The 24,092-nt window shown below is 44.8% G+C and overlaps 1 protein-coding gene across 10 annotated transcripts in view; it reads right to left on the reverse strand.

The window, feature by feature from the left end:
• LOC124034291 (membrane-associated phosphatidylinositol transfer protein 2-like) overlaps positions 1–24,092 on the reverse strand; it is an 84,650-nt gene that overhangs the window by 15,334 nt on the left and 45,224 nt on the right. For 6 of the 10 annotated variants that reach the window (XM_046347284.1, XM_046347286.1, XM_046347279.1 and 3 more), the window contains 10 exons: positions 21,844–22,047; positions 14,919–15,133; positions 13,591–13,712; positions 12,683–12,916; positions 12,086–12,424; positions 10,491–10,586; positions 7,299–7,403; positions 7,081–7,145; positions 1,207–1,451; positions 924–1,113 (listed from right to left, as the gene is read on the reverse strand). In XM_046347284.1, coding sequence (XP_046203240.1) covers positions 924–1,113; positions 1,207–1,451; positions 7,081–7,145; positions 7,299–7,403; positions 10,491–10,586; positions 12,086–12,424; positions 12,683–12,916; positions 13,591–13,712; positions 14,919–15,133; positions 21,844–21,921 — 1,689 coding nt within the window. In that variant the 5' untranslated portion in view covers positions 21,922–22,047. Of the gene's footprint in view, positions 1–923; positions 1,114–1,206; positions 1,452–7,080; positions 7,146–7,298; positions 7,404–10,490; positions 10,587–12,085; positions 12,425–12,682; positions 12,917–13,590; positions 13,713–13,794; positions 14,054–14,918; positions 15,134–21,843; positions 22,048–22,218; positions 22,458–22,480; positions 22,794–23,561; positions 23,679–24,092 lie in introns of those variants that run through there. The other 4 variants (XM_046347282.1, XM_046347280.1, XM_046347283.1 and 1 more) reach the window with 4 other exon arrangements.

Genomic DNA, 24,092 nt, shown 5'->3' on the forward strand with positions numbered 1-24,092 from the left:
AATTCAGAAACAGAAAACACCCACATAATTCAGAAACAGAAAACACCCACATAATTCAGAAACAGAAAACACCCACATAATTCAGAAACAGAAAACACCCACATAATTCAGAAACAGAAAACACCCACATAATTCAGAAACAGAAAACACCCACATAATTCAGAAACAGAAAACACCCACATAATTCAGAAACAGAAAACACCCACATAATTCAGAAACAGAAAACACCCACATAATTCAGAAACAGAAAACACCCACATAATTCAGAAACAGAAAACACCCACATAATTCAGAAACAGAAAACACCCACATAATTCAGAAACAGAAAACACCCACATAATTCAGAAACAGAAAACACCCACATAATTCAGAAACAGAAAACACCCACATAATTCAGAAACAGAAAACACCCACATAATTCAGAAACAGAAAACACCCACATAATTCATTTGAAAAGAAAACACCAAATGATAATTTTCAGAAACAGAAAACACCCACATAATTCATTTGGTGCTGAAAGGATTCAAAGGATTCCAAATGATGTTTTTCATAAGAAATCTACACTTTGACCTGCGAACATGCTCTTGCCATTTTAGAGCTCCAAATAAAGAGCAGGCCCTGCCCGTATCAACGGAGGGGCTGACAGGCCCGTATCAACGGAGGGGCTGACAGGCCCGTATCAACGGAGGGGCTGACAGGCCCGTATCAACGGAGGGGCTGACAGGCCCGTATCAACAGAGGGGCTGACAGGCCCGTATTAACAGAGAGGCTGACAGGCCTGTATTAACAGAGAGGCTGACAGGCCTGTATTAACAGAGAGGCTGACAGGCCCGTATTAACAGAGGCTGACAGGCCCGTATCAACAGAGAGGCTGACAGGCCCATATTAATGGAGAGGCTGACAGGTCAGTAGCAGCTCCTCACCTGGCCAGAGAAGGTTGCCCCGTTCAGGGACCTGATGAAGTCATTGTACACCTGGTTGGCTCTCATGATGACGGTGGCCACAGCCTCCTGGTACTGGGGGGCGGAGGTGGCCAGCAGAGGCAGGGCAGCCAGGGGGATGTGGTCCTGACTGCTAGACAGACAGCTCTCATCATAACTGTATGGGCTGAGACTGAAGCCAGGGATACACACAGTGGAAGGTTAGTAATAGTAGTAGGTTGTGTACACAATATCTACGGTTGTGTAGAGTGTGTGTGTCCCTCACTTGGTCACCAGGGAGAAGGCCTCAGCGCAGATGGCGGGACAGGGAACCAGACGGATGGCGATGCGGCCCAGCGCAGTGGGATAGTGCACGCGCATCACTGCGTCAAAGGCTGTGCTGATAGTGTTGATGTCGCCTTGCTTACTGGTCTGGTCCCCTCCGCCCGTGTCCAGGATGTTGCCCCCATGTAACACCAGGATCAGCACATGAATCTTAGAAGGCTGCAGACATTCCTGGGAGGACAGGTCCTATTATGGGAGAGGAAAGGAGGGGGAATGGATGGAGTGAATGGGAGGTAAAGAGAAAAGGCAGGATGAGGGACATTAGAGAGATCTGTTAAACTCAAGGGAAATGAAGCCATTCACCCATAGAACCATGCTTCTGGCTTGACTACTAAAGTATCATGACCACTGACAACATGCTTCTTGACTTGCTCACAAAACCACACAGACAATAACAAGGCTTTGTGGTTAAACACACCTCTTTAGTATATAGCGAAACATCTCATTGTGTGTTCAGTTTGCACTTCCACTTCCTTCAGATATGAAACTCAGGAAGCATATACAGTTTGTGATAACTACACCCTATCCAGCAACAGCATGCCTGTCCAGCTTTCCTCTTCACACTCAGAGCATCATTAAGAGACGCTGACCAACCTACACCCCAGCTGGTCACACTGCAAACGCTTCCAACTTTAGCCAACCATCTACAACAACAAGAAAAACCAAGGGCAGAGACACATTTGTATACAAATACAAAACCACATTCATATAAAAAGGGAAAATGGAAATGTGAAGTTTTTGTGTGTTCAAAAACTCACATTTTTCACAGAGGCTGTACACAATACACTCCACGGCACGGCTACAGTTCAGAGAATATTTCATAAGGGATAGGGGTTTTGAGGAGTAGAGGGGGTGGGCTAGGGAAAAGACAGGAGCAGGGCAGTTACTACTGGGTCTGTTAGGGTGTCTGTGGATCTACTCTGGCCCATAATGCAATGGGACAGGAAGTTTACTTACTGACTGGTGCTTGGTTACGGTGATGGTGGGAATGGTAGAGCTATAGGCTTGGCTGCTAACAGAGCCACGCATCTGAACACAAGAGGACAGAGAGTGCTTGAAGGAGTCCACCTCTCTCTGACTGCCACCACTAAAGCCCTACACAGAATATTCACTTCAACACCTACTGTTAGGCTTGAGCGCTTTAGTGGCTGGGATTTAAGTTTCCCTTTAGCTCATACCTCCTGCATGTTTAATGTTGATATTTTGTCTGAATATGATCTCAGCCAGACCGCATCTACAGTTGAAGTCAGAAGTTTACATACAATTAGGTTGGAGTCATTTAAACTCGTTTTTCAACCACTCCACACATTTTTTGTTAACAAACTATAGTTTTGGCAAGTCTGTTAGGACATCTACTTTGTGCATGACAAGTCATTTTTCCAATAATTGTTTACAGACAGATTATTTCACTTATAATTCACTGCATCACAACTCCAGTGGTTCAAAAGTTTACATACACTAAGTTGACTGTGCCTTTCAACAGCGTGGAAAATACCAGAAAATTATGTCATGGCTTTAGAAGCTTCTGATGGGCTAATTGACATCATTTGAGTCAATTGGAGGTGTACTTGTGGATGCATGTCAAGGCCTACCTTCAAACTCAGTGCCTCTGTTTGACATAATGGGAATATCAAAAGAAAGCATCAAAGACCGCAGGAAAAAAAATTGTCGACCTCCACAAGTCTGGTTCATCCTTGGGAGCAATTTCCAAATGCCTGAAAGTACCACGTTCATCTGTATAAACAATAGTACGCAAGTATAAACACCATGGGACCACGCAGCCTTCATACTCAGAGCCTTCGACTCTGTCAATCACCACACTCATCGGCAGACTCGACAGCCTTGGTTTCTCAAATGATTGCCTCGCCTGGTTCACCAACTACTTCTCTGATAGAGTTCACTGTGTCAAATCAGAGGGTCTGCTGTCCGGACCTCTGGCAGTCTATGGGGGTGCCACAGGGTTCAATTCTTGGACCGACTCTCTTCTCTGTATACATCAATGAGGTCGCTCTTGCTGCTGGTGAGTCTCTGATCCAACTCTACGCAGACGACACCATTCTATACTTCTGGCCCTTCTTTGGACACTGTGTTAACAACCCTCCAGGCAAGCTTCGATGCCATACAACTCTCCTTCCATGGCCTCCAATTCCTCTTAACTTCTTCGAGATAGGGGGCGCTCTTTTAATTTTTTGGATAAAAACGTTCCCGTTTTAAACAAGATATTTTGTCATGAAAAGATGCTCGACTATGCATGTAATTGACAGCTTTGGAAAGAAAAAACTCTGACGTTTCCAAAACTGCAAAGATATTATCTGTGAGTGCCCCAGAACTAATGCTACAGGCGAAACCAAGAATAAGTTTCATACAGGAAATGCCCCAGATTCTGAAGGCGCTGTGTTCCAATGTCTCCTTATATGGCTGTGAATGCGCCAGGAATGAGCCTGCCCTTTCTGTCGTTTCCCCAAGGTGTCTGCAGCATTGTGACGTATTTGTAGGCATATCATTGGAAGATTGACCATAAGAGACTACATTTACCAGGTGTCCGCCCGGTGTCCTGCGTCAAAATTATTGCGTAATCTCCAGGTCCATGAGCGTTCCATTTCTTCAGAGGATTAACTAAACTGCCACGAATGACTTATCATCGAATAGATATGTGAAAAACACCTTGAGGATTGATTCTAAACAACGTTTGCCATGTTTCTGTCGATATTATGGAGTTAATTTGGAAAAAGTTCGCGTTTTAATGACTTAGTTTTTGTTTTTTTTCTTACCCAAACGTGAAGAAGAAAACGGAGCGATTTGTCTACACAAATAATATTTTTGCAAAAACTGAACATTTGCTATCTAACGGAGTCTCCTCATTGAAAACATCTGAAGTTCTTCAAAGGTAAATGATTTTATTTGAATGCTTTTCTTGTTTTTGTGAAAATGTTGCATGCTGAATGCCAGGCTTAATCCTATGCTAGGCTATCAATACTGTTACACAAATGCTTGTTTAGCTATGGTTCAAAAGCATATTTTGAAAATCTGAGATGACAGTGTTGTTAACAAAAGGCTATGCTTGGGACCTAATATATTTATTTCATTTCATTTGCGATTTTCATGAATAGTTAACGTTGCGTTATGCTAATGAGCTTACCTAGATAATTACACTCCTGGATACAGGTTTTTTTTCGTAGCCAAACGTGATGAACAAAACGGAGCGATTTGTCCTACACAAATAATATTTTTGTAAAAACTGAACATTTGCTATCTAACTAAGAGTCTCCTCATTGAAAACATCTGAAGTTCTTCAAAGGTAAATGATTTTATTTGAATGCTTTCTTGTTTTTGTGAAAATGTTGCATGCTGAATGCTACACTAAATGCTACGCTAAATGCTACGCTAGCTATCAATAATCTTACACAAATGCTTGTTTTGCTATGGTTGAGAAGCATATTTTGAAAATCTGAGATGACAGTGTTCTTAACAAAAGGCTAAGCTTGAGAACTAGCATATTTATTTAATTTCATTTGCGATTTTCATGAATAGTTAAATACAAGTAAAACTAAATTCATGCTCTTCAACCGATCGCTACTTGCACCTACCCGCCTGTCCAACATCACTACTCTGGACGGCTCTGACTTAGAATATGTGGACAACTACAAATACTTAGGTGTCTGGTTAGACTGTAAACTCTCCTTCCAGACCCATATCAAACATCTCCAGTCCAAAGTTAAATCTAGAATTGGCTTCCTATTTCGCAACAAAGCATCCTTCACTCATGCTGCCAAACATACCCTTGTAAAACTGACCATCCTTCCTTTCCTCGACTTTGGCGATGTCATTTACAAAATAGCCTCCAATACCCTACTCAACAAATTGGATGCAGTCTATCACAGTGCAATCCGTTTTGTCACCAAAGCCCCATATACACTACCCACCATTGCGACCTGTACGCTCTCGTTGGCTGGCCCTCGCTTCATACTCGTCGCCAAACCCACTGGCTCCATGTCATCTACAAGACCCTGCTAGGTAAAGTCCCCTCTTATCTCAGCTCGCTGGTCACAATAGCATCTCCCACCTGTAGCACACGCTCCAGCAGGTATATCTCTCTAGTCACCCCCAAAACCAATTATTTCTTTGGCCGCCTCTCCTTCCAGTTCTCTGCTGCCAATGACTGGAACGAACTACAAAAATCTCTGAAACTGGAAACACTTCTCTCCCTCACTAGCTTTAAGCACCAACTGTCAGAACTCACAGATTACTGCACCTGTACATAGCCCACCTATAATTTAGTCCAAACAACTACCTCTTTCCCTACTGTATTTAATTAATTAATTAATTTTGCTCCTTTGCACCCCATTATTTGTATTTCTAGTTTGCACATTCTTCCATTGCAAATCTACCATTCCAGTGTTTTACTTGCTATATTGTATTTACTTTGCCACCATGGCCTTTTTTTTGCCTTTACCTCCCTTCTCACCTCATTTGCTCACATCGTATATACACTTGTTTATACTGTATGTTTGTTTTACTCCATGTGTAGCTCTGTGTCGTTGTATGTGTCGAACTGCTTTGCTTTATCTTGGCCAGGTCGCAATTGTAAATGAGAACTTGTTCTCAACTTGCCTACCTGGTTAAATAAAGGTGAAAAAAAATAATAATAAATACCACTCAGGAAGGAGAACCCTTCTGTCTCCGAGAGATGAATGTACTTGTGTGAAAAGTGCAAATCAATCCCAGAACAACAGCAAAGGACTATGTGAAGATGCTGGAGGAAACAGGTACAAAAGTATCTATAGCCACAGTAAAATGAGTCCTATATCGACATAACCTGAAAGGTCGCTCAGCAAGGAAGAAGCCACTGCTCCAAAACCACCATGAAAAGGACAGATTATGGTTTGCAACTGCACATGGGGACAAAGATCGTACTTTTTGGAGAAATGTCCTCTAGTCTGATGAAACAAAAATAGAACTGTTTGGTCATAATGACCATCGTCATGTTTGGAGGAAAAAGGGGGAGGCTTGCAAGCGAAGAACACCATCCCAACCTTGAAGCACGGGGGTGGCAGCGTCATGTTGTGGGGGTGCTTTGCTGCAGGAGGGACTGGTGCACTTCATAAAATAAATGGCATCATTAGGAAGTAAAATTAGGTAGATATATTAAAGTAACATCTCAAGACATCAGTCAGGAAGTTAAAGCTTGGTATTAAATTTGTCTTCCAAATGGACAATGACCCCAAGCATACGTCCAAAGTTGTGGCAAAATGGCTTAAGGACAACAAAGTCAAGGTATTGGAGTGTCCATCACAAAGCCCTGAACTCAATCCTATAGAAAATGTGTGGGCAGACCTGAAAAAGCGTGTGTGAGCAAGAAGGCCTACAAACTGGACTCAGTTACACCAGCTCTGTCAGGAGGAATGGGCAAAAAATCCACCCAACTTATTGTGGGAAGCATGTGGAAGGCTACCTGAATGTTTTACCCAGGTTAAACAATTTAAAGGCAATGCTACCAAATACGAATTGAGTGTATGTAAACTTCTGACCCACTGGGAATGTGATGAAAGAAATAAAAGCTGAAATTAATCACTCTCTCTAATATTATTCTGACATTTCACTTTCTTAAAATAAAAGTGGTGATTCTAACTGACAGGGAATTTTTATTAGGATTAAATGTCAGGAATTGTGAAAAATTGAGTTGAAATGTATTTGGCTAAGGTGTATGTAAACTTCCGACATCAACTATAGGTAACATGTTATGGGTCTGGCTGTCATGGTGTTGTTGGTATACCAATGTTCAGTTGAAAAGCCCTTCACCCTCCCAAGTACCTACCTCATCTAGTCTCTCCTCGCTGGCTGCCCTCTCATAGTCCCCTGACATATCCTTGTACAGCTCTCCTGCAGAAACATCCAGAGACATCCAGAGACACACTTTAACGTCGAGAATCAGAGTAATATTACACTGTCGGTAAAAAAAGACACTGACACAAACTCCATCTCCTCTGTCTCGCCTATCTCCCATAATACAACACATAGGGTTCGTCTCCATACCAGGGTTGTCTTCTGCGTCTGCCGCCTCAATCTTGTCCATGAGGTCATTGGAGTTCCACTTGGCGATCTCCTTGGGGAAAACCTGTTCATCATCTGACAAGTCCTCTGTGGGGAGAAGGGACAGGATTTGTTTTACCAGGTGTCCATATTACCAAGTATAACACCTGTCAAGTCAATGTGCCATTTTATCCCATCTACAATATATTCAGCAGTGGTGGAAAAAGTACCCCATTTCCATATTTGAGTAAAAGTAAAAGATACCTTAATAGAAAGTTACTCAAGTAAAAGTGATATTCACCCAGTAAAGTACTACTTGAGTAAAAGTTGTAAAGTATTTGGTTTTAAATATAAGTATCAAAAGTAAATGTAAATGCTAAAATATACTTAAGTATCAAAACTAAAAGTAGAAATAATTTCAAATTCCTTATATAAAAACAAAGCTGACTGCACCATTTTCTTGTTTAAAAAATATATGGATAGCCAGGGGCACACTCCAACACTCAGACATTATATACAAAAGATGCATTTGTGAGTCCACCAGAACATAGGCAGGCAATAGGGATGACCACGTGTTCTCCTGGTAAGTGCTTGAATTTCACAATTTTCCTGTCTTGCTAAGCATTCAAAATGTAACGACCACTTTGGGTCGCAGGGAAATGTATGGAGTAAAAAGTACAATATTTTCTTTAGGAATGTAGTGAAGTAAAAGTTGTAAAAAATATAAATAGTAAAGTACAGATACCCCCCAAAACATAGTACTTAAGTAGTACTTTAAAGTAATTTTACTTAAGTACTTTACACCACTGATATTTAGGGCCCTGTTTTTCAAAAGTTATCTATCTGGATTTTGCCTATCAGATAGGATTAAATGCATACAAATAGAATGAATAGAACGGGGGTGTCCCCACTCAAGTCAATGATTCATCCTTTCTTTTCATTATATTTCTATGCATTTAATCCTACCCTAGAGGCGAAATCCAGATAACATTTGAAAAACTGGGCACAGGTGACCAGTCACAGATCATTCTGAAACATTCTGTGACAAGGAACACGGAACTTGTTATGTTCTGTTAATTACTGATGTCCCCTTTAAGGATGAAGCGCCCTTGGTCATGCGCAGTATTGTTCTATGTTATTCTGGTACTAACCTGTTTGAGTAAATGTGAAGCTCCAGTTCCAATTGCTTGTATTCAGAGTCTTTCTCATTACATAAATAAGTACTAAGTGTTAAGACACTACAGAACTTTTGAGACATTTATATGTTCACAAATGTGAAAGGGGCTTCTGTGTACTGGCTGAGTATAGATAGATACAAACATACAGTACACCCTGATCTCTACCATAGGATATAATACTGATAAAGTAATTACTACCCTGAATTAGATGTGTTCCTTAAGAAACCATAGTGGTTTTGAAATAGCATAGCCTCCTCAATCAAATCACCAAGCCACTGGGATCTTTCAGTGAAATCACATTACACAACCCGTAGCCTATGCACGTCTGCTTTATCAAAAGGTCGCCACTCAAACCTCCAAAACAATGTTTTGCTGGTCCTCAGTTGCACAGATCAGGGAGAAGCTCAGTCCAGGTAAAGAAGCGGAGCAGTATAAAAGCTGCTATATGAGCAGGAGCATTTATCGGAGTACGCTCAAACACTTTTCAGCGTGAATTTATTCAAATGATGCTACAGAGCAGTAGCATTCATGTGTCAAATTGGTTTAATCATTCCATGGTCTGACATGCAATGGTCATGAATAGATACAGTGGAAGTACTGTGGCACTACGATGACAGAATGTTACAGCTACATGCCTACTAGCAGACTTGATTCTGTTAATTTAATTACAAACATATTTATGCATATTGCATATGCCTGTATGTATGCTATTGTCATCCTTGTAACCTCTATAAATCGTGTCACCATCTGATCATGGTAATCTTAATGACCGGCTCATACAGAGACAAGGCATGGGTGTTCTCAGCTACTGTACTGCCCACAAGGAAAATGTCATGAGGAAAAGATTCCATGGAACCAGTACTTACTGTCCTATTACATTACAAACCCCACCAAACTGCTGCTCTAGAAATCCTTGCTCATTATGGCAATGTTTTCAGAGTTCATTATTAAGGGATTAACTCATGAAGAGACTGAGTAGGGTTGCTTGTATAATAAAATAGTTACAGTGAAGTATTATTTCATTATGTTTCAGCATTTAGTTTCCACATTTTAATTGATTTGAAATGAACCAATCAGGTGTCCAATGAAAAGTTGAAGACCCCCGGTAGCCACATACTGGGGTGTACATAATGGTATATACATACCACACTGTATGATGGTTAGTGGGAAAACAGATGAATCCAGGGATGAAACAACAATTTATATTCACCAGAAACAGCTACCATCTCATTGTGAACATAAATAATGGCACAAACACCAAAAGCATACAGCTATATATATTTGAACATGCAGCTAAATGCACATTTACAATGCAGTTACCTCATGACATCTCATGAACAGTTTCAACAGTTGATACAGATTTAATCCACATATTTAATCCACATTGTATCTATTTATTTAAATGATACTGATGCTTAGGAAACATGCATTGCTTTATTATTCTTATTCCATTACTTCCTACTTTATTATGTCATATACACAAATCTAAGTTAATCATGTTTCCACCCATATACCTACAGGTAATACAACATCATTTTGTGGATTGACATAATGGGATGATTGACTCTCAACAGGCAATGTGTGGTGGATGTGATGAGCTTTACGAAGTACAGACTTAGTCTTTACGAACGGTCTGATAAATGCAATAGGTAGGGCGTAAAAGTGTGTGTTGTGTGTCTAGGACGGCAGGGTGACAGTTTTGTCAATGGGAAACAGGTGAAGATAGAGGGTGATGATTTCAGCACTTCTTCAGGACAAGCCAAAACCCGGGGTGAGTCCTCTCCTGGGCTCACCCAGCAGATGAACCCAAGTGTCGAGCTGCACCCACCTATTTCAACCGCAGGCCAAAAGCATGCTGGGTATCTGGGTAGCTTAAGAACTGATCTGTGTTGAAGAGACGCATGCAGAGTCAAAGGAGGAAGCAACAGTAGGGTTACGGGAATGGAACACACTACTAGTGTTGTCTACTGTAACCTACTCTAGGACTCAAAGGTCTATATCAAAATGGTGGTTTTACCGTGAGCATCAAAGAACTCCTCTTCTGAGCTGTCCTCGGAGTCTCGTGCTATGCTCTGCATCCTCCATTCAGAGAGGCTGTGGCGTGATGGGCTGGCTGAAAACAGAGGGGAACAAACCGTACCGCTGTTATTTTTTATTTTCATTCAATTTTACCCCCTTTTAGTGGTATCCAATTGTTAGTAGTTATTATCTTGTCTCATCGCTACAACTCCCGTACGGGCTCGAGAGAGACAAAGGTCGAAAAGCCATGCGTCCTCCAAAACACAACCCAACCAAGCCGCACTGCTTCTTAACACAGCGCGCATCCAACCCGGAAGCCAGCCGCACCAATGTGTTGGAGGGAACACAGTGCATGCACCTGACGACCTTGGTTAGCGTGCATTGTGCCCGGCCCGCCACAGGAGTCGCTGGTGCGCGATGAGACAAGGATATCCCTACCGGCCAAACCCTCCCTAACCTGGACAACGCTAGGCCAATTGTGCGTCGCTCCACGGATCTCCCGGTCGTGGCCGGCTGCGACAGAGCCTGTGCGCAATCCCAGAGTCTCTGGTGGCACAGCTAGCACTGCGATGCAGTGCCCTAGACCGCTGCGCCACCCGGGAGGCCCACCGTATTTTATGACGCAACTGCATCATATTCCCACTGACGCACACCCACCCACACACACACACACACACACACACACACACACACACACACTTATACTTGACTTAATCACAGATCAATTGCTCAGTGGTCAGGAGGGGGCGTGAAGAGTGGAGTCCAACATAACACAGCCACACTGACACTCAATTAGCACACAGAAATATCTCTTTGAAAGCCTGGCTGGCCCATGCTGGATGCTCATGGGCTAGGGAGCGCAGCTGTGCCTGTCAGCCCAGAGAGGGGAGCAGCAGAGGTGCAGCGGAGGGTCAGTGTGAAGAGAGTCAGCCTCCTCTAGCCTGTGATGTCAATACTACTGCTATAAATAGCCCAGGAGAGTGCAGTAGAGGGGGATAATAGTAGTAATGGGGGAGAAATGTCTATACAGTTACATATCGGGAAATGATCTTTGACGATATATCGTAACTTATTGACAAAAACGCAATATTATTATTGCGCTAGCAGGCTGTACCTGCACCAAAACTTGTTTTCTCATGGCTCTCTCTTGTACTTCTGCAGCAGACACATAGTGAACAATGTGTTTGGAACATTGAGTCGCAATAAAATCACAGTACCAAATAGCAATACATATCGTGCCAGCACTGAAGTATCGTGATAATATCGCACCGTGAAGTCCCTGGCTATTCCGGGCCCTAGGTAATAAGGGGTGAAATGAGGCTGACTGGCAGAGAGGCTCCAGGTGGCAGGCAGGATTCTGACTGGTGCTTAAAGGTGGGGATGGGGGTTGTACTGTCTGTAGGACAGGGGTTTGTCCTTAGACTGTATATTGAACAGGCAGGTACGCAAAATCTGGATAAAGCAGGGACAGTAGTTGTATAGATACAGCACCTAGATACATACTCAATAACACATGATGTCTGTACACCACCTGCTTGTTAAACAGTCCATTATCTCCACACGGATGTAGATGATTGGACTCAAACATCTCACCTCCTCTCTTGGATGAGTGGGAGGATCTGGAGGAGGTGGACCACTGCTTGGTGAGCCCTGCTCGTTTTGTTTGGAGAGTGTCTCCCCCGCCCCCTGCACTGACCACCTCACTTTCTAAGGAGCTAATGGTATCTTTGGCCTCCTGGTTCTTGTCTGGGGATGAAGCAGCACCATTGGCCTCTGTGGCCTCCTCTGCCTGGCTGAACTGGGCCATCTTCTGGGCCAGGGCCAGCTGGGTCTCAAGCTCCAGCTGTCTGATGTCCTCGATGGTCAGGCCGTACCACTCATCCTGCCAGCACCAGGCCTGCCGGTGGGCCCGCACCATCACCTTCCTCAGCCCTGAGGAAGGGGAGGGGAGATTGTTTTAGACAGACAGCACTGGAAAACATCAGTGCATCCCACCTGGCCACCCCCTCCAACATACTGACACTATTTCAGCTGAAGTTTGCTAGCTAAACTAGTCAGCAGCAGCATGCCTGTAGTATGGGAACACTACTGCTCTTGGACCAAGCAGTCATATAGCCGGCACCGGGGAAGGGATATATTAAGGTATTGTTCATAGTACTCTTCCAACGCCTCATCCCATCTCATACGCACCTACATCATGGATGAAGCGCTCGATCTTGGACTGCATACCCCAGTAGCGGAACTCCACCTTGCACAGTTTGTAAGCACACATGATGGGCGCCTTCCCCGGGTTGTTGTTGTACTCCTCGATCCAGTCCTCCTGCAGAGGGCCTCTCTTGGTCTTGTCTGACCTGTAGATCCGAGGGTCCTCCTCTTGCATGTACTCATGTGGGGGGATGGGATCTTTGACAATGTCGATGGGGTCTGCAAGAGAGTCTGATGTGAACAAGTGCTAAAAAATAACATGTACATATGAGCAGGTGGGTTGTTGGGGTGTCCACATTTTCCTACATGACAGAGCCAGTCGTTTATGGCTGTTGGTCGAAGCAAAATTGTTTAACAACCAAGTTATTTTGACACGTTAATTAAATCTAGGACACTTAATAGTACACACAGGATTTGGTATTTCTAGGACAAACCTTTTCTCTTTTCGGTCCACAACTGACGATGAACCAGGGTAAAAATGTCATTCATGACATCTCAGGAACACTGGCAATGAATTGTGTAAATTGGGTCACTGCATGCCCTCAAACCATGAGCATCTGAGCAGCGTGACAGCCTCTCTGTTGCCGCCAACCACAACAGGAAAACAGCTGCAGTGGTAGCAAACGGCCACCAGTGGGCCTCTACTGGCTGCTGTGTGAGCCCAGGAGCTTCCCTCTAACCCTTGTGGGGGTCATGCGTCAGGAAGCCCTCAATACTAATCATGACTATTTAAAACAAGACCAATTACATAGGTCTGTCATTTTGCAAGTTGTCCATTGTGAGAAAACAATTCACCATCTAACGTTGCTGTCAATGTGGACACTATGGTCTGAGGCCATAGTGTCCTTCTAATCTTCCACTATTTGTCCCAGACTGGCACCACAGGTTCTTACCCAGAGTCCTTAGCCTCTTCTCGACTGGGGACATGTTGAAGACGTCTGGCTGGTTCCCTGTGTCTGGCTTGTAGTACGTCTCAATGTCAATGGAGAACTTCTCAACAAAGGGACAGGTGTACCTGGAGGAGAAAGGACAGCAAGCTTAGAGGTCACAGTTATAAATAACCACAATATATTGACCTGGACACACTATATACTCACAGGGAAAGGACTGGTGGAAACATCTTGATGTCTCTGTTATTGAGTGGGTTCTTTGTTAAATGATGGACAGGCCCAAAATATGCCTACATGGCAAGAGTTAGCTACTGCTGGTCTTTGTCTCTGTCTGTCACTCTCAATCTTTCTCACCCGCACTCTCTCTCTGTGTTTCTGGCTCCAGGCGAGGTGTAGTGGTGCTAGCCCTGCCCATCTCTCAGTCGTCTGCAGCAGAGCCGTCACTGCTTTGATAAATGTGTCAGCAGATGGCTCCAGTCTATCAGTACCTTGACAGTGTTTTCAAGGGGAGCTTCTCATTTCAGCAGCCTCACGCCTGCGGCTTTGCCCAGGCCCCAGACAGACAGACACTAAGACTGGGGGGGGGGGGGGGGGGTCATCAACTCTTATTGACAGGCTGGCTAGCAGAGCTGCTGACCTGAAGACTGTCCATGTCTTGGTTGGCACGCTCAGCAGTGTTCTGACAACTGCTCTGGAAGATTTGCTTGGCTCTTTATTTGGCTCTTAGTAACAGTTTTTTCCTGAAGGGACAGATTGGATAAACAATCACTCCATTATGGATAAGGCTTGACGTTGAGTATACGCTTAAGGGAAACCGTCTCATCATACTGTACTGAAGGGGTTGCTGTCTCAAACGTGTTAAGCTTTTCCTGTGGAAGTGGGGGAGACTCCCTGACTGTATAGGGGAATAAGGGTAGTACTTCCCTGTGTGGGGTGGAAGGGTGGTATGCCTGTGTGCGTGGGGGTATAAGGGTAGTACTTCTCTGTGTGGGGTGGAAGGGTGGTATGCCTGTGTGCGTGGGGGTATAAGGGTAGTACTTCTCTGTGTGGGGTGGAAGGGTGGTATGCCTGTGTGCGTGGGGGTATAAGGGTAGTACTTCTCTGTGTGGGGTGGAAGGGTGGTATGCCTGTGTGCGTGGGGGTATAAGGGTAGTACTTCTCTGTGTGGGGTGGAAGCGTGGTATGCCTGTGTGCGTGGGGGTATAAGGGTAGTACTTCTCTGTGTGAGGTGGAAGGGTGGTATGCCTGTGTGCGTGGGGGTGTAAGGGTGGTATGCCTGTGTGCGTGGGGGTGTAAGGGTGGTACTCCTGTAGGTGGCAGTAGTCTCACACCTTGTGCGGGTGTAGGGGTAGGCGTTCCAGGACTCCTCCTCCACCCGGAGCGCTGCCTTGGGCAGGATGGAGCGGAACCAGCTGGGGATGTGCATGCCGATGTGGTAAACCTTGTGGGTGTACTGGCCGACTCCCCCTGGGCCGTCATCGTACGGCTTGTTCTCCAGGATCTCTACTCCGCTGCCCTCGCCACAGGTCTCATCCCGGCTCTTTTTCTGTTCAGATCACAATAGATTTTCAGTGAGGGGTTAGGTGAGGAAGCATAGGTCAAAAGGTCAAATGAGGACTGAAATCAGGTTAAAACATGGAGGTCAGGAGAAGCACACTGCTGGAAAGACAACGAGTCAAGTGTGGCATCCCCCTAAACCCAAAACAATTCAACTGCTACAAATGTTGTTTCTATGAATCTAAAAAACACAGATGATGTGGTCAACAGAATCGGTGAATCACCAAGACATGATGTTGCTTGAGTACCGGATTTCCTTAGACTCAAGGCTGTTTCTAGTAGGTCTAGAAAGCACCAGGTCTGTTATTTCACTTGTTACATAGGTGACACACAAAAGGTTTTCTGCCATAAAACTAATGCTTGAACAAACTCTACCCTGCTGGTAAAGTTCCAGACAGCTGATAGTTGTAAACACACCATGTCATGACTCATGTGTGGACAATAACCATTGCATCCAGGTATGACCTACACTGCTTAGTCAGCAGAGTTGACCAGCCAGCTCAGTGAAAAACACCTTTCCCATATTCACATTCCAGGTACACCACAGAAAGGGGGAGAGTGGGGGGCTGAAAGGAGACGTCATAGGGGACTAAATGGTTGGATGACTTTACTTTTCAAACATAACGCAGCGAGATCCACCAGGGAGAGGCTCCATGATGTAAACATGAGGGAAACAGGAGTGCTAAAGGTACACTAGGTAACAGAGTCCAAGTGCTGAGGACGCTGAAAACTTGAGGAGCAAAGGGCAAGGACTACAGTACAACATTTCCAGAGAGGCTGAGTTAATAATAGAGTCAACATGTAAATGTAATGCCTGAGCCACTTCTATTCTCCACTTTGAAACTCTGATACATGTATTTGACTAATTACAGACATCATTACCGGCATGGAGAAGGAGAGCAGGATAGTGAAGGAGAGCAGGGTAGTGATGGAGAGCAGGGTAGTGAAGGAGCGCAGGCGGTGGGGAGATGAGATGGTGAGTGAGGTGTCCAACCCTCAAGCCCTCATTACCTCTGACAGGTCATTCATTAGCCACCCACCCTGCTCTCAACAGCCAGACACGGCACCACAGACACGGCACCACAGACACGGCACCACAGACACTGACTGAATAACTGCTCTTTCCATGACATAGACTAACCAGGTGAAAGCTATGATCGTTTATTGATGTCACTTATTAAATCCACTTCAAAATCATTGTAGATGAAGTGGAGGAGATCGATTAAAGAATGATTTTTCAGCTTTGAGACAATTTAGACATGGATTATGTACAGTGGGGAGAACAAGTATTTGATACACTGCAGGTTTTCCTACTTACAAAGCATGTAGAGGTCTGTCATTTTTATCATAGGTACACTTCAACTGTGAGAGACGGAAAATCACATTGTATGATTTAAGTAATTAATTTGCATTTTACTGCATAATTAATTTGCATTTTATTGCATGACTTAAGTATTTGATACATCAGAAAAGCAGAACTATTTGGTACAGAAACCTTTGTTTGCAATTACAGAGATCATACGTTTCCTGTAGTTCTTGACCAGGTTTGCACACACTGCAGCAGGGATTTTGGCCCACTCCTCCATACAGACCTTCTCCAGAGCCTTCAGGTTTCGGGGCTGTCGCTGGGCAATACGGTCTTTCATCTCCCTCCAAAGATTTTCTATTGGGTTCAGGTCTGGAGACTGGCTAGGTCACTCCAGGACCTTGAGATGCTTCTTACGGAGCCACTCCTTAGTTGCCCTCGCTGTGTGTTTCGGGTCGTTGTCATGCTGGAAGACCCAGCCACGACCCATCTTCAATGCTCTTACTGAGGGAAGGAGGTTGTTGGCAAAGATCTCGCGATACATGGCCCCATCCATCCTCCCTCAATATGATGCAGTCATCCTGTCCCCAAAGAATGATGTTTCCACCTCCATGCTTCACGGTTGGGATGGTGCTCTTGGGGTTGTACTCATCCTTCTTCTTCCTCCAAACACGACGAGTGGAGTTTAGACCAAAAAGCTCTATTTTTGTCTCATCAGACCACATGACCTTTTCCCATTCCTCCTCTGGATCATCCAGATGGTCATTGGCAAACTTCAGACTGGCCTGTACATGCGCTGGCTTGAGCAGGGGGACCTTGCGTGCGCTGCAGGATTTTAATCCATGATGGCGTAGTGTGTTACTAATGGTTTTCTTTTGAGACTGTGTTCCCAGCTCTCTTCAGGTCATTGACCAGGTCCTGCCGTATAGTTCTGGGCTGATCACTCACCTTCATGATTATTGATGCCCCACGAGGTGAGATTTTGCATGGAGCCCCAGACCGAGGGTGATTGACCATCATCTTGAACTTCTTCCATTTTTTTATAATTGCACCAACAGTTGCTGCCTTCTCACCAAGCTGCTTGCCTATTGTCCTCCCAGCCTTGTGCAGGTCTACAATTTTATCCCTGATGTCCTTACACAGCTCTCTGGTATTGGCCATTGTGGAGAGGTTGGAGTCTATTTGATTGAGTGTGTGGACAGGTGTCTTTTATACAGGTAACGAGTTCAAACAGGTGCAGTTAATACAGGTAATGAGTGGAGAACAGGAGAACGTCTTAAAGAAAAACTAACAGGTCTGTGAGAGCCGGAATTCTTACTGGTTGATAGGTGATCAAATACTTATGTCATGCAATAAAATGCAAATTAATTATTAAAAATCATACAACGTGATTTTCTGGATTTTTGTTTTAGATTCCGTCTCCCACAGTTGAAGTGTACCTATGATAACAATTACAGACCTCTACATGCTTTGTAAGTAGGAAAACCTGCAAAAATTGGCAGTGTATCAAATACTTGTTCTCCCCACAGTATGTGTGCCATTCAGAGGTTGACTGGGCAAGACAAAAGATTGAGGTGCCTTTGAACAGGGTTTCCATGGATATCAAGACTGGCCCACCACCCAAAGGACATCCAGCCAACTGAGGTAAGCATTGGAGTCAACATCCCTGTGGAATGCAACTCAATATTAGGAAGGTGTTCATAATGTTTTGTACACTCAGTGTGTACACACACACACACACCCCCACACACACACACAAGCTCAAAAACACTCCGCAAAGCATACAGTATAGGCCAATGTACACACAGCTGCACACACATACACCCACAGCCAGACGCTTACACAAACAGACATACTGTAGTGTGTATACACCCACACACACACACATGCAAGGCACTTCATTAGCCTGCTGACAGGTGCCTGTGGCCTGTGAGCCTGTGTGCCACTGGCCAGTATCAATCCTGTTCTCCTGCTAGAGGTTGGCTCTTGGTGCTCTGCATCTCACAAGAAACCATCAGGAAGATAAAAAATCTGGCAGGTAGCCTAACGGTTAAGAGCGCTGGGCCAGTAACCGAAAGGTCTCTGGTTCGAAGCCGAATAGGTGAACAATCTGTCGTTGTGCCCTTGAGTAAGGCACCTAACCCTAATTGCTCCTGTAATTTGCTCTGGATAAGAGCGTCTGCTAAATGACTGAAATTGAAATATAAAAAGGAACCCATTAACCAGAAACAGGTTGAATCAACATGGGTTCTACATCATTTCAACTAAAACGTTCAATATGGTGGAGTTGAATCAACATGGAAGACTGATTGGACTTGCAAAACATCATCAACGTAAGGGAATTGTCTTTTTTTCCACCCAACCTTTTACCTTAATCCAATGACATGGTGAATCTTTTGGTTGATTGGACGTAGAATTCACATTAGTTGACAGTTCAACCAAATGTAAAAACTTGACGTTGAACAGAGGTCAGTGCCCAGTGGGAATAGGCCTAATGTTCTGGTTGGATCTGTGTGTCAACCATAAAGGGTCTCGATCAAAACTGAAACGAAGCAAAAGGAAGAGGAAGGGAATGCAGGAAGGGGCAATTCATTGCTATTTCAAGGTCTTTCCTCATGGTTTTGACAGGCTTCCAGGAGTTAAACCCAAACAGAAAGGGTAAGTAACAAATAATTACATTCAGGAAGGATGGAAGCTACATTATATGAAGCTATTCAGGAAGGAATAAGTATAGAGGACAGTCTGTCATTAATCTGTTGGTACGGAGTGATTTGTGCTTTTTGAGGTAAGTTTCGATATTTTTGATATATATTTAAATGCACTTTGCATTACGTGGGTTGAATGCTGTAACACAGAATAAAACCATTTTAAAGTCACTGATGGTAGTGACTGCCCATGACTGGTTATCACTTCTTAACCAGCAGTTATTTATGTTGCTGAAGGACTACCTTGATAAAATATTGTATTTGTTGCAATTTATAACTTTATTATTTCATTCCAAGTCATCATCTCATCTCCATAGAGCTACTGCCTATGCCGTCTGACAGAAATCACTATTTTAGTAGTTCTTCAAAGTAAATAAAGCCTACTATTTTGACTGCTGAATACCAATACCTTGCAAAGCAACTGCTCTCTACGTATCCCCTCTTGATCGCGCATTCTTCTGCCTCTTATGTAGCAGGCGTAAAATAAACATAGGCCGGACATGTAGCCGCGGATTATGGATTATGGTAAGAGTAGGAAATGGTCACGTTTTCTTTGCTAAACTATGTAGTACATTGGCCTGTTGGAAACTACAGCTCCCTACTACATCGCACAGTTCGGGCATGATCGGATGTATCTCTACAGAAACTGCAGCCCAGCGTGCACATTGAGCTCACAGAAGAAAAATAAATAATGGAATTCAAATATTTAACCGACCTCAGTCAATTAGTTGTTTAAAAAACGAAAAATAACCGAAATGCTGGTTAAAAATCGCTCAGCTATGCTTTCTGTTCAGCTTCCTCACAACTATCTGGCTGGCTGTATTGACTGGAGGACAGCATTATATCCTGGTACATGCCATATGGTATCAAATCAGGGAGACATATTTCCTGTTGAGAAGGTTCTCACTTTTCTGAAAGAGCAATATGATGGGTAGTGATTAAACGCGGGAGGGGGGAGGAAGAGAGCGAGAGAGAGTGCCGACTTAATTAATTAATTTCACTTACACCCTGCATTTGTGATATCTTTGTAAATTTAAGTCGCGATAATGAATTCACAATTAACTATCAATTAAGGAGGCATCGTGATTAGGTATGAAGATAAATGAGAGACAGCAGTGTGGAACATGGAGTCAGGAGGAGTCTGGCCGGCTGGAGTGACAATACTCATACAGTACAGAGAAGAGTTTAAAATTGTACTGAGAGGCCCAGGCAGGCTTGAGCCAATATGCTTACACTGGGGATGAGTCAGGGACCAGCATGCTGCATGGGGTTGCCCTAGCAACATACACTAATGAAGACAGGGTATCCACACTCTCCCCAAAGTATTTGACTCTCCGTTTCTTCCCTCTTCTCTCCCCCTCTGTATCTCTCTCCAACTCATCCCCTGTTTCCCCCCCATTCTCCCCACTGTTTCTTCCCTCTTCTCATCCCCTGTTTTCCCCCCATTCTCCCCACTGTTTCTTCCCTCCCCCTCATCCCTGTTTCCCCCCCATTCTCCCCACTGTTTCTTCTCTCCTCTCCCCCTCGTCCCCTGTTTTCCCCCATTCTCCCCACTGTTTCTTCCCTCTTCTCTCCCCCTCGTCCCCTGTTTTCCCCCATTCTCCCCACTGTTTCTTCCCTCTTCTCTCCCCCCCATCGTCCCCTGTTTTCCCCCATTCTCCCCACTGTTTCTTCCCTCTTCTCTCCCCCTCATCCCCTGTTTTCCCCCATTCTCCCCACTGTTTCTTCCCTCTTCTCTCCCCTCATCCCCTGTTTTCCCCCATTCTCCCCACTGTTTCTTCCCTCTTCTCTCCCCTCATCCCCTGTTTTCCCCCATTCTCCCCACTGTTTCTTCCTCTTCTCTCCCCTCATCCCCTGTTTTCCCCCATTCTCCCCACTGTTTCTTCCCTCTTCTCTCCCCCTCATCCCCTGTTTTCCCCCATTCTCCCCACTGTTTCTTCCCTCTTCTCTCCCCCTCATCCCCTGTTTTCCCCCATTCTCCCCACTGTTTCTTCCCTCTTCTCTCCCCCTCATCCCCTGTTTTCCCCCATTCTCCCCACTGTTTCTTCCCCTCTCTTCTCTCCCCCCACTCATCCCCTGTTTTCCCCCATTCTCCCCACTGTTTCTTCCCTCTTCTCTCCCCCTCATCCCCTGTTTTCCCCCATTCTCCCCACTGTTTCTTCCCTCTTCTCTCCCCCTCATCCCCTGTTTTCCCCCACTATTTCTTCCCTCTTCTCCCCTCCCCCCACTATTTCTTCCCTCCCCTCATTTTCCCCCATTCTCCCCACTGTTTCTTCTCTCTCATGCCGCACTCTCTCAAACAAAACCTGACTGCCGGCACGCTGCTGATGTCATGGTTACCATGGTCACGGAAACTTCACACCAGCGAGAGAGTGAGGCAGCACAGAGAAGGCTGAGGTCAGGGGGACACGTAACTATGGGTCACTGATCCAACCAGACAATTTAACACCATCCCTCCTCCATCCCTTTCCTGCCTGCCTCAGATTGTTAACAACTCATCCATGTGGCTTACCTCTCTGTTCACTTTTCTGAGGTTTACAATGTGCTTACGGCACTGGCCCAGAATCAATGGCTCTGGAGCTCAACCCCATTTGTTAGAAATGACTGATCAGCCTGACTTCCTGCTAGTGTCAAAGCCCTTCCTCTGATAAAGTCCAATTAAAACATGTCTAGTACAAGTCCACACACCTGGATCATGTAGAGCTGGGCGATGCGGTACTCGTCCACGCTCATTGGCATTGGGATCCGATACTCCTTGATCAGCATGGTGAGTCTGGGGTGGGGGGAGAGGGGTCAGAAGGAGGGGGAGGGACAGAGGGAGGGGAGGGGGCTGGAGGTGGGAGGGACTGGGGGGCTTCTATGTGTGGCTCGTCAATTCACTGCCGTTGGTGCCTGTGGACAAAAGGAGAGACATAATGGTAACATAGATGAACAGTTAACAGCAACTGATGATTTTGTCCTGTGTGGCTCAGTTGGTAGAGCATGGCGCTTGCAACACCAGGGTTGTGGGTTCAATTCGCACGTGAGACTAGTACGGAAAAGTATGAAAACGTATGCACTCACTATAACAGTGTCTGCTACGTTACACAAATGTAAAGTCAGATTCTAGGTGGTAGTTGGTCATAGAGTGGGTAAAGTTAGCCAGCAGTGAGTCTTGAAAAACAGACCTTAAAACACACAAAGAAAATAAAATCCACGACCTAGGAACTTTCTTAAAGCAGATTCCACAGATTGAATCCACAAATAACAAAACCATTCCGCAAGCCTCAAGGCTACAACAGTGCGGCTGCAAAGAACAAAAGTTCAAAATCCTAACCAAAAATACCTGTATTCAAAAACAGTCCTTCGCCTTAGGCAGTGAAATCCCTCTATTTTCACAACTAAGGACATAAAATGTCATTCTCAACTGGCTCACACACAGACAGAAAGATGGAACCTCCGGGGGTATTTCGCTCAGTATGGAGCGGTGTCGTTCTCTCAGATCCACAGCTCCTTTCTGAGGGAGATTAGAAACTCCACTCCATCCAACAGTGGTCTTTCTGCACGTCTCAGATCCCAGGAAGGCCCCCCCAACCCTGGGCTCAGTTCTTATATACCCCAGTCCAGAGCCAGCGGGCGGGGGCACGCACCTGACCGCCACGCAGGACCAGACTGTGGAGAACAGCCAAGCCTCTAAACACCTCAGCAACAGTCACCTCAGCACCACATGCCAAGAGCCAGCCTCTCTCCCAGACTGTTGCTCGATCACGTTGGGTGCTCATTCAGCATAAGAGGGATTACACCCGCTGGAAGTGGGGGGCATTGCATCATTTCCTCAGAGCCCCTTATGAATGTATGCTGCTTAACAGTCATTACTATGTGGAATTATGCATATCATAATGTTATTTTTTAACAATGTGGCCAGAGACTGAGACAGAGTGTATTGTATCGAGCTGAACCCTTAGGGCAGAACAACACCTGATGACTACACAGAAACACAACACTGAACTCTGGTCAAAACACAGTTCCTCATTCTAGGTCCTCACTGGCAACCAGGTGTCAATAATCCAACTGAATTGTAACTAAATAGTCTATATAATGCTATCACCGATCTGTATTATCATACCATTATCATGTATTATCATACCCTCCAGTTAGTCTCCAGGATCTGTATTATCATACCATTATCATGTATTATCATACCCTCCAGTTAGTCTCCAGGATCTGTATTATCATACCATTATCATGTATTATCATACCCTCCAGTTAGTCTCCAGGATCTGTATTATCATACCATTATCATGTATTATCATACCCTCCAGTTAGTCTCCAGGATCTGTATTATCATACCATTATCATGTATTATCATACCCTCCAGTTAGTCTCCAGGATCTGTATTATCATACCATTATCATGTATTATCATACCCTCCAGTTAGTCTCCAGGATCTGTATTCACTGCCTTTGTTTCCACTGATCCAATCCCTTTTCCCTATTCTCCTGAAGCCTAACCTTGGGAGAGCAGAGCACAGAGCAGAGTGCAGGACTGATGCTGGCAGCCCATGGTCATCCACGAGTGATTACCCCAGCATTGCATAACCATCGCAAACCCCCCAATAGCAGCAACTGTGGTCCTCTCTGGCTCTCAGCCATTCCATCTAATCATGCTAATATTCCCACTGCGTCACTCGTCCACTGAACAAAGGCTGGCTTTGAGAAAGGCTCCTAGTGACGCCGCCTGCCACGCTCAGGTCCTCGACCTGTCGAGAGCTGAGCTGAGCTCCCCCAACCCCCCTTAACCCGTTAAAGGTGAGTGACGCACCACTAGAATACAGAGGACACGGAGGGGACCCATCCAGGTTGACATAAACACTTCTACATCAACACTTAACAGTGATTGAGAGGCAGGCAACACTGGCTAACAGTGTGGGAGGGCTGTGCAGTTTTAAATCTCTTCCT

The sequence above is a fragment of the Oncorhynchus gorbuscha genome, linkage group LG04 (assembly GCF_021184085.1).
Source record: "Oncorhynchus gorbuscha isolate QuinsamMale2020 ecotype Even-year linkage group LG04, OgorEven_v1.0, whole genome shotgun sequence".
Taxonomy (NCBI): Eukaryota; Metazoa; Chordata; class Actinopteri; order Salmoniformes; family Salmonidae; genus Oncorhynchus; species Oncorhynchus gorbuscha.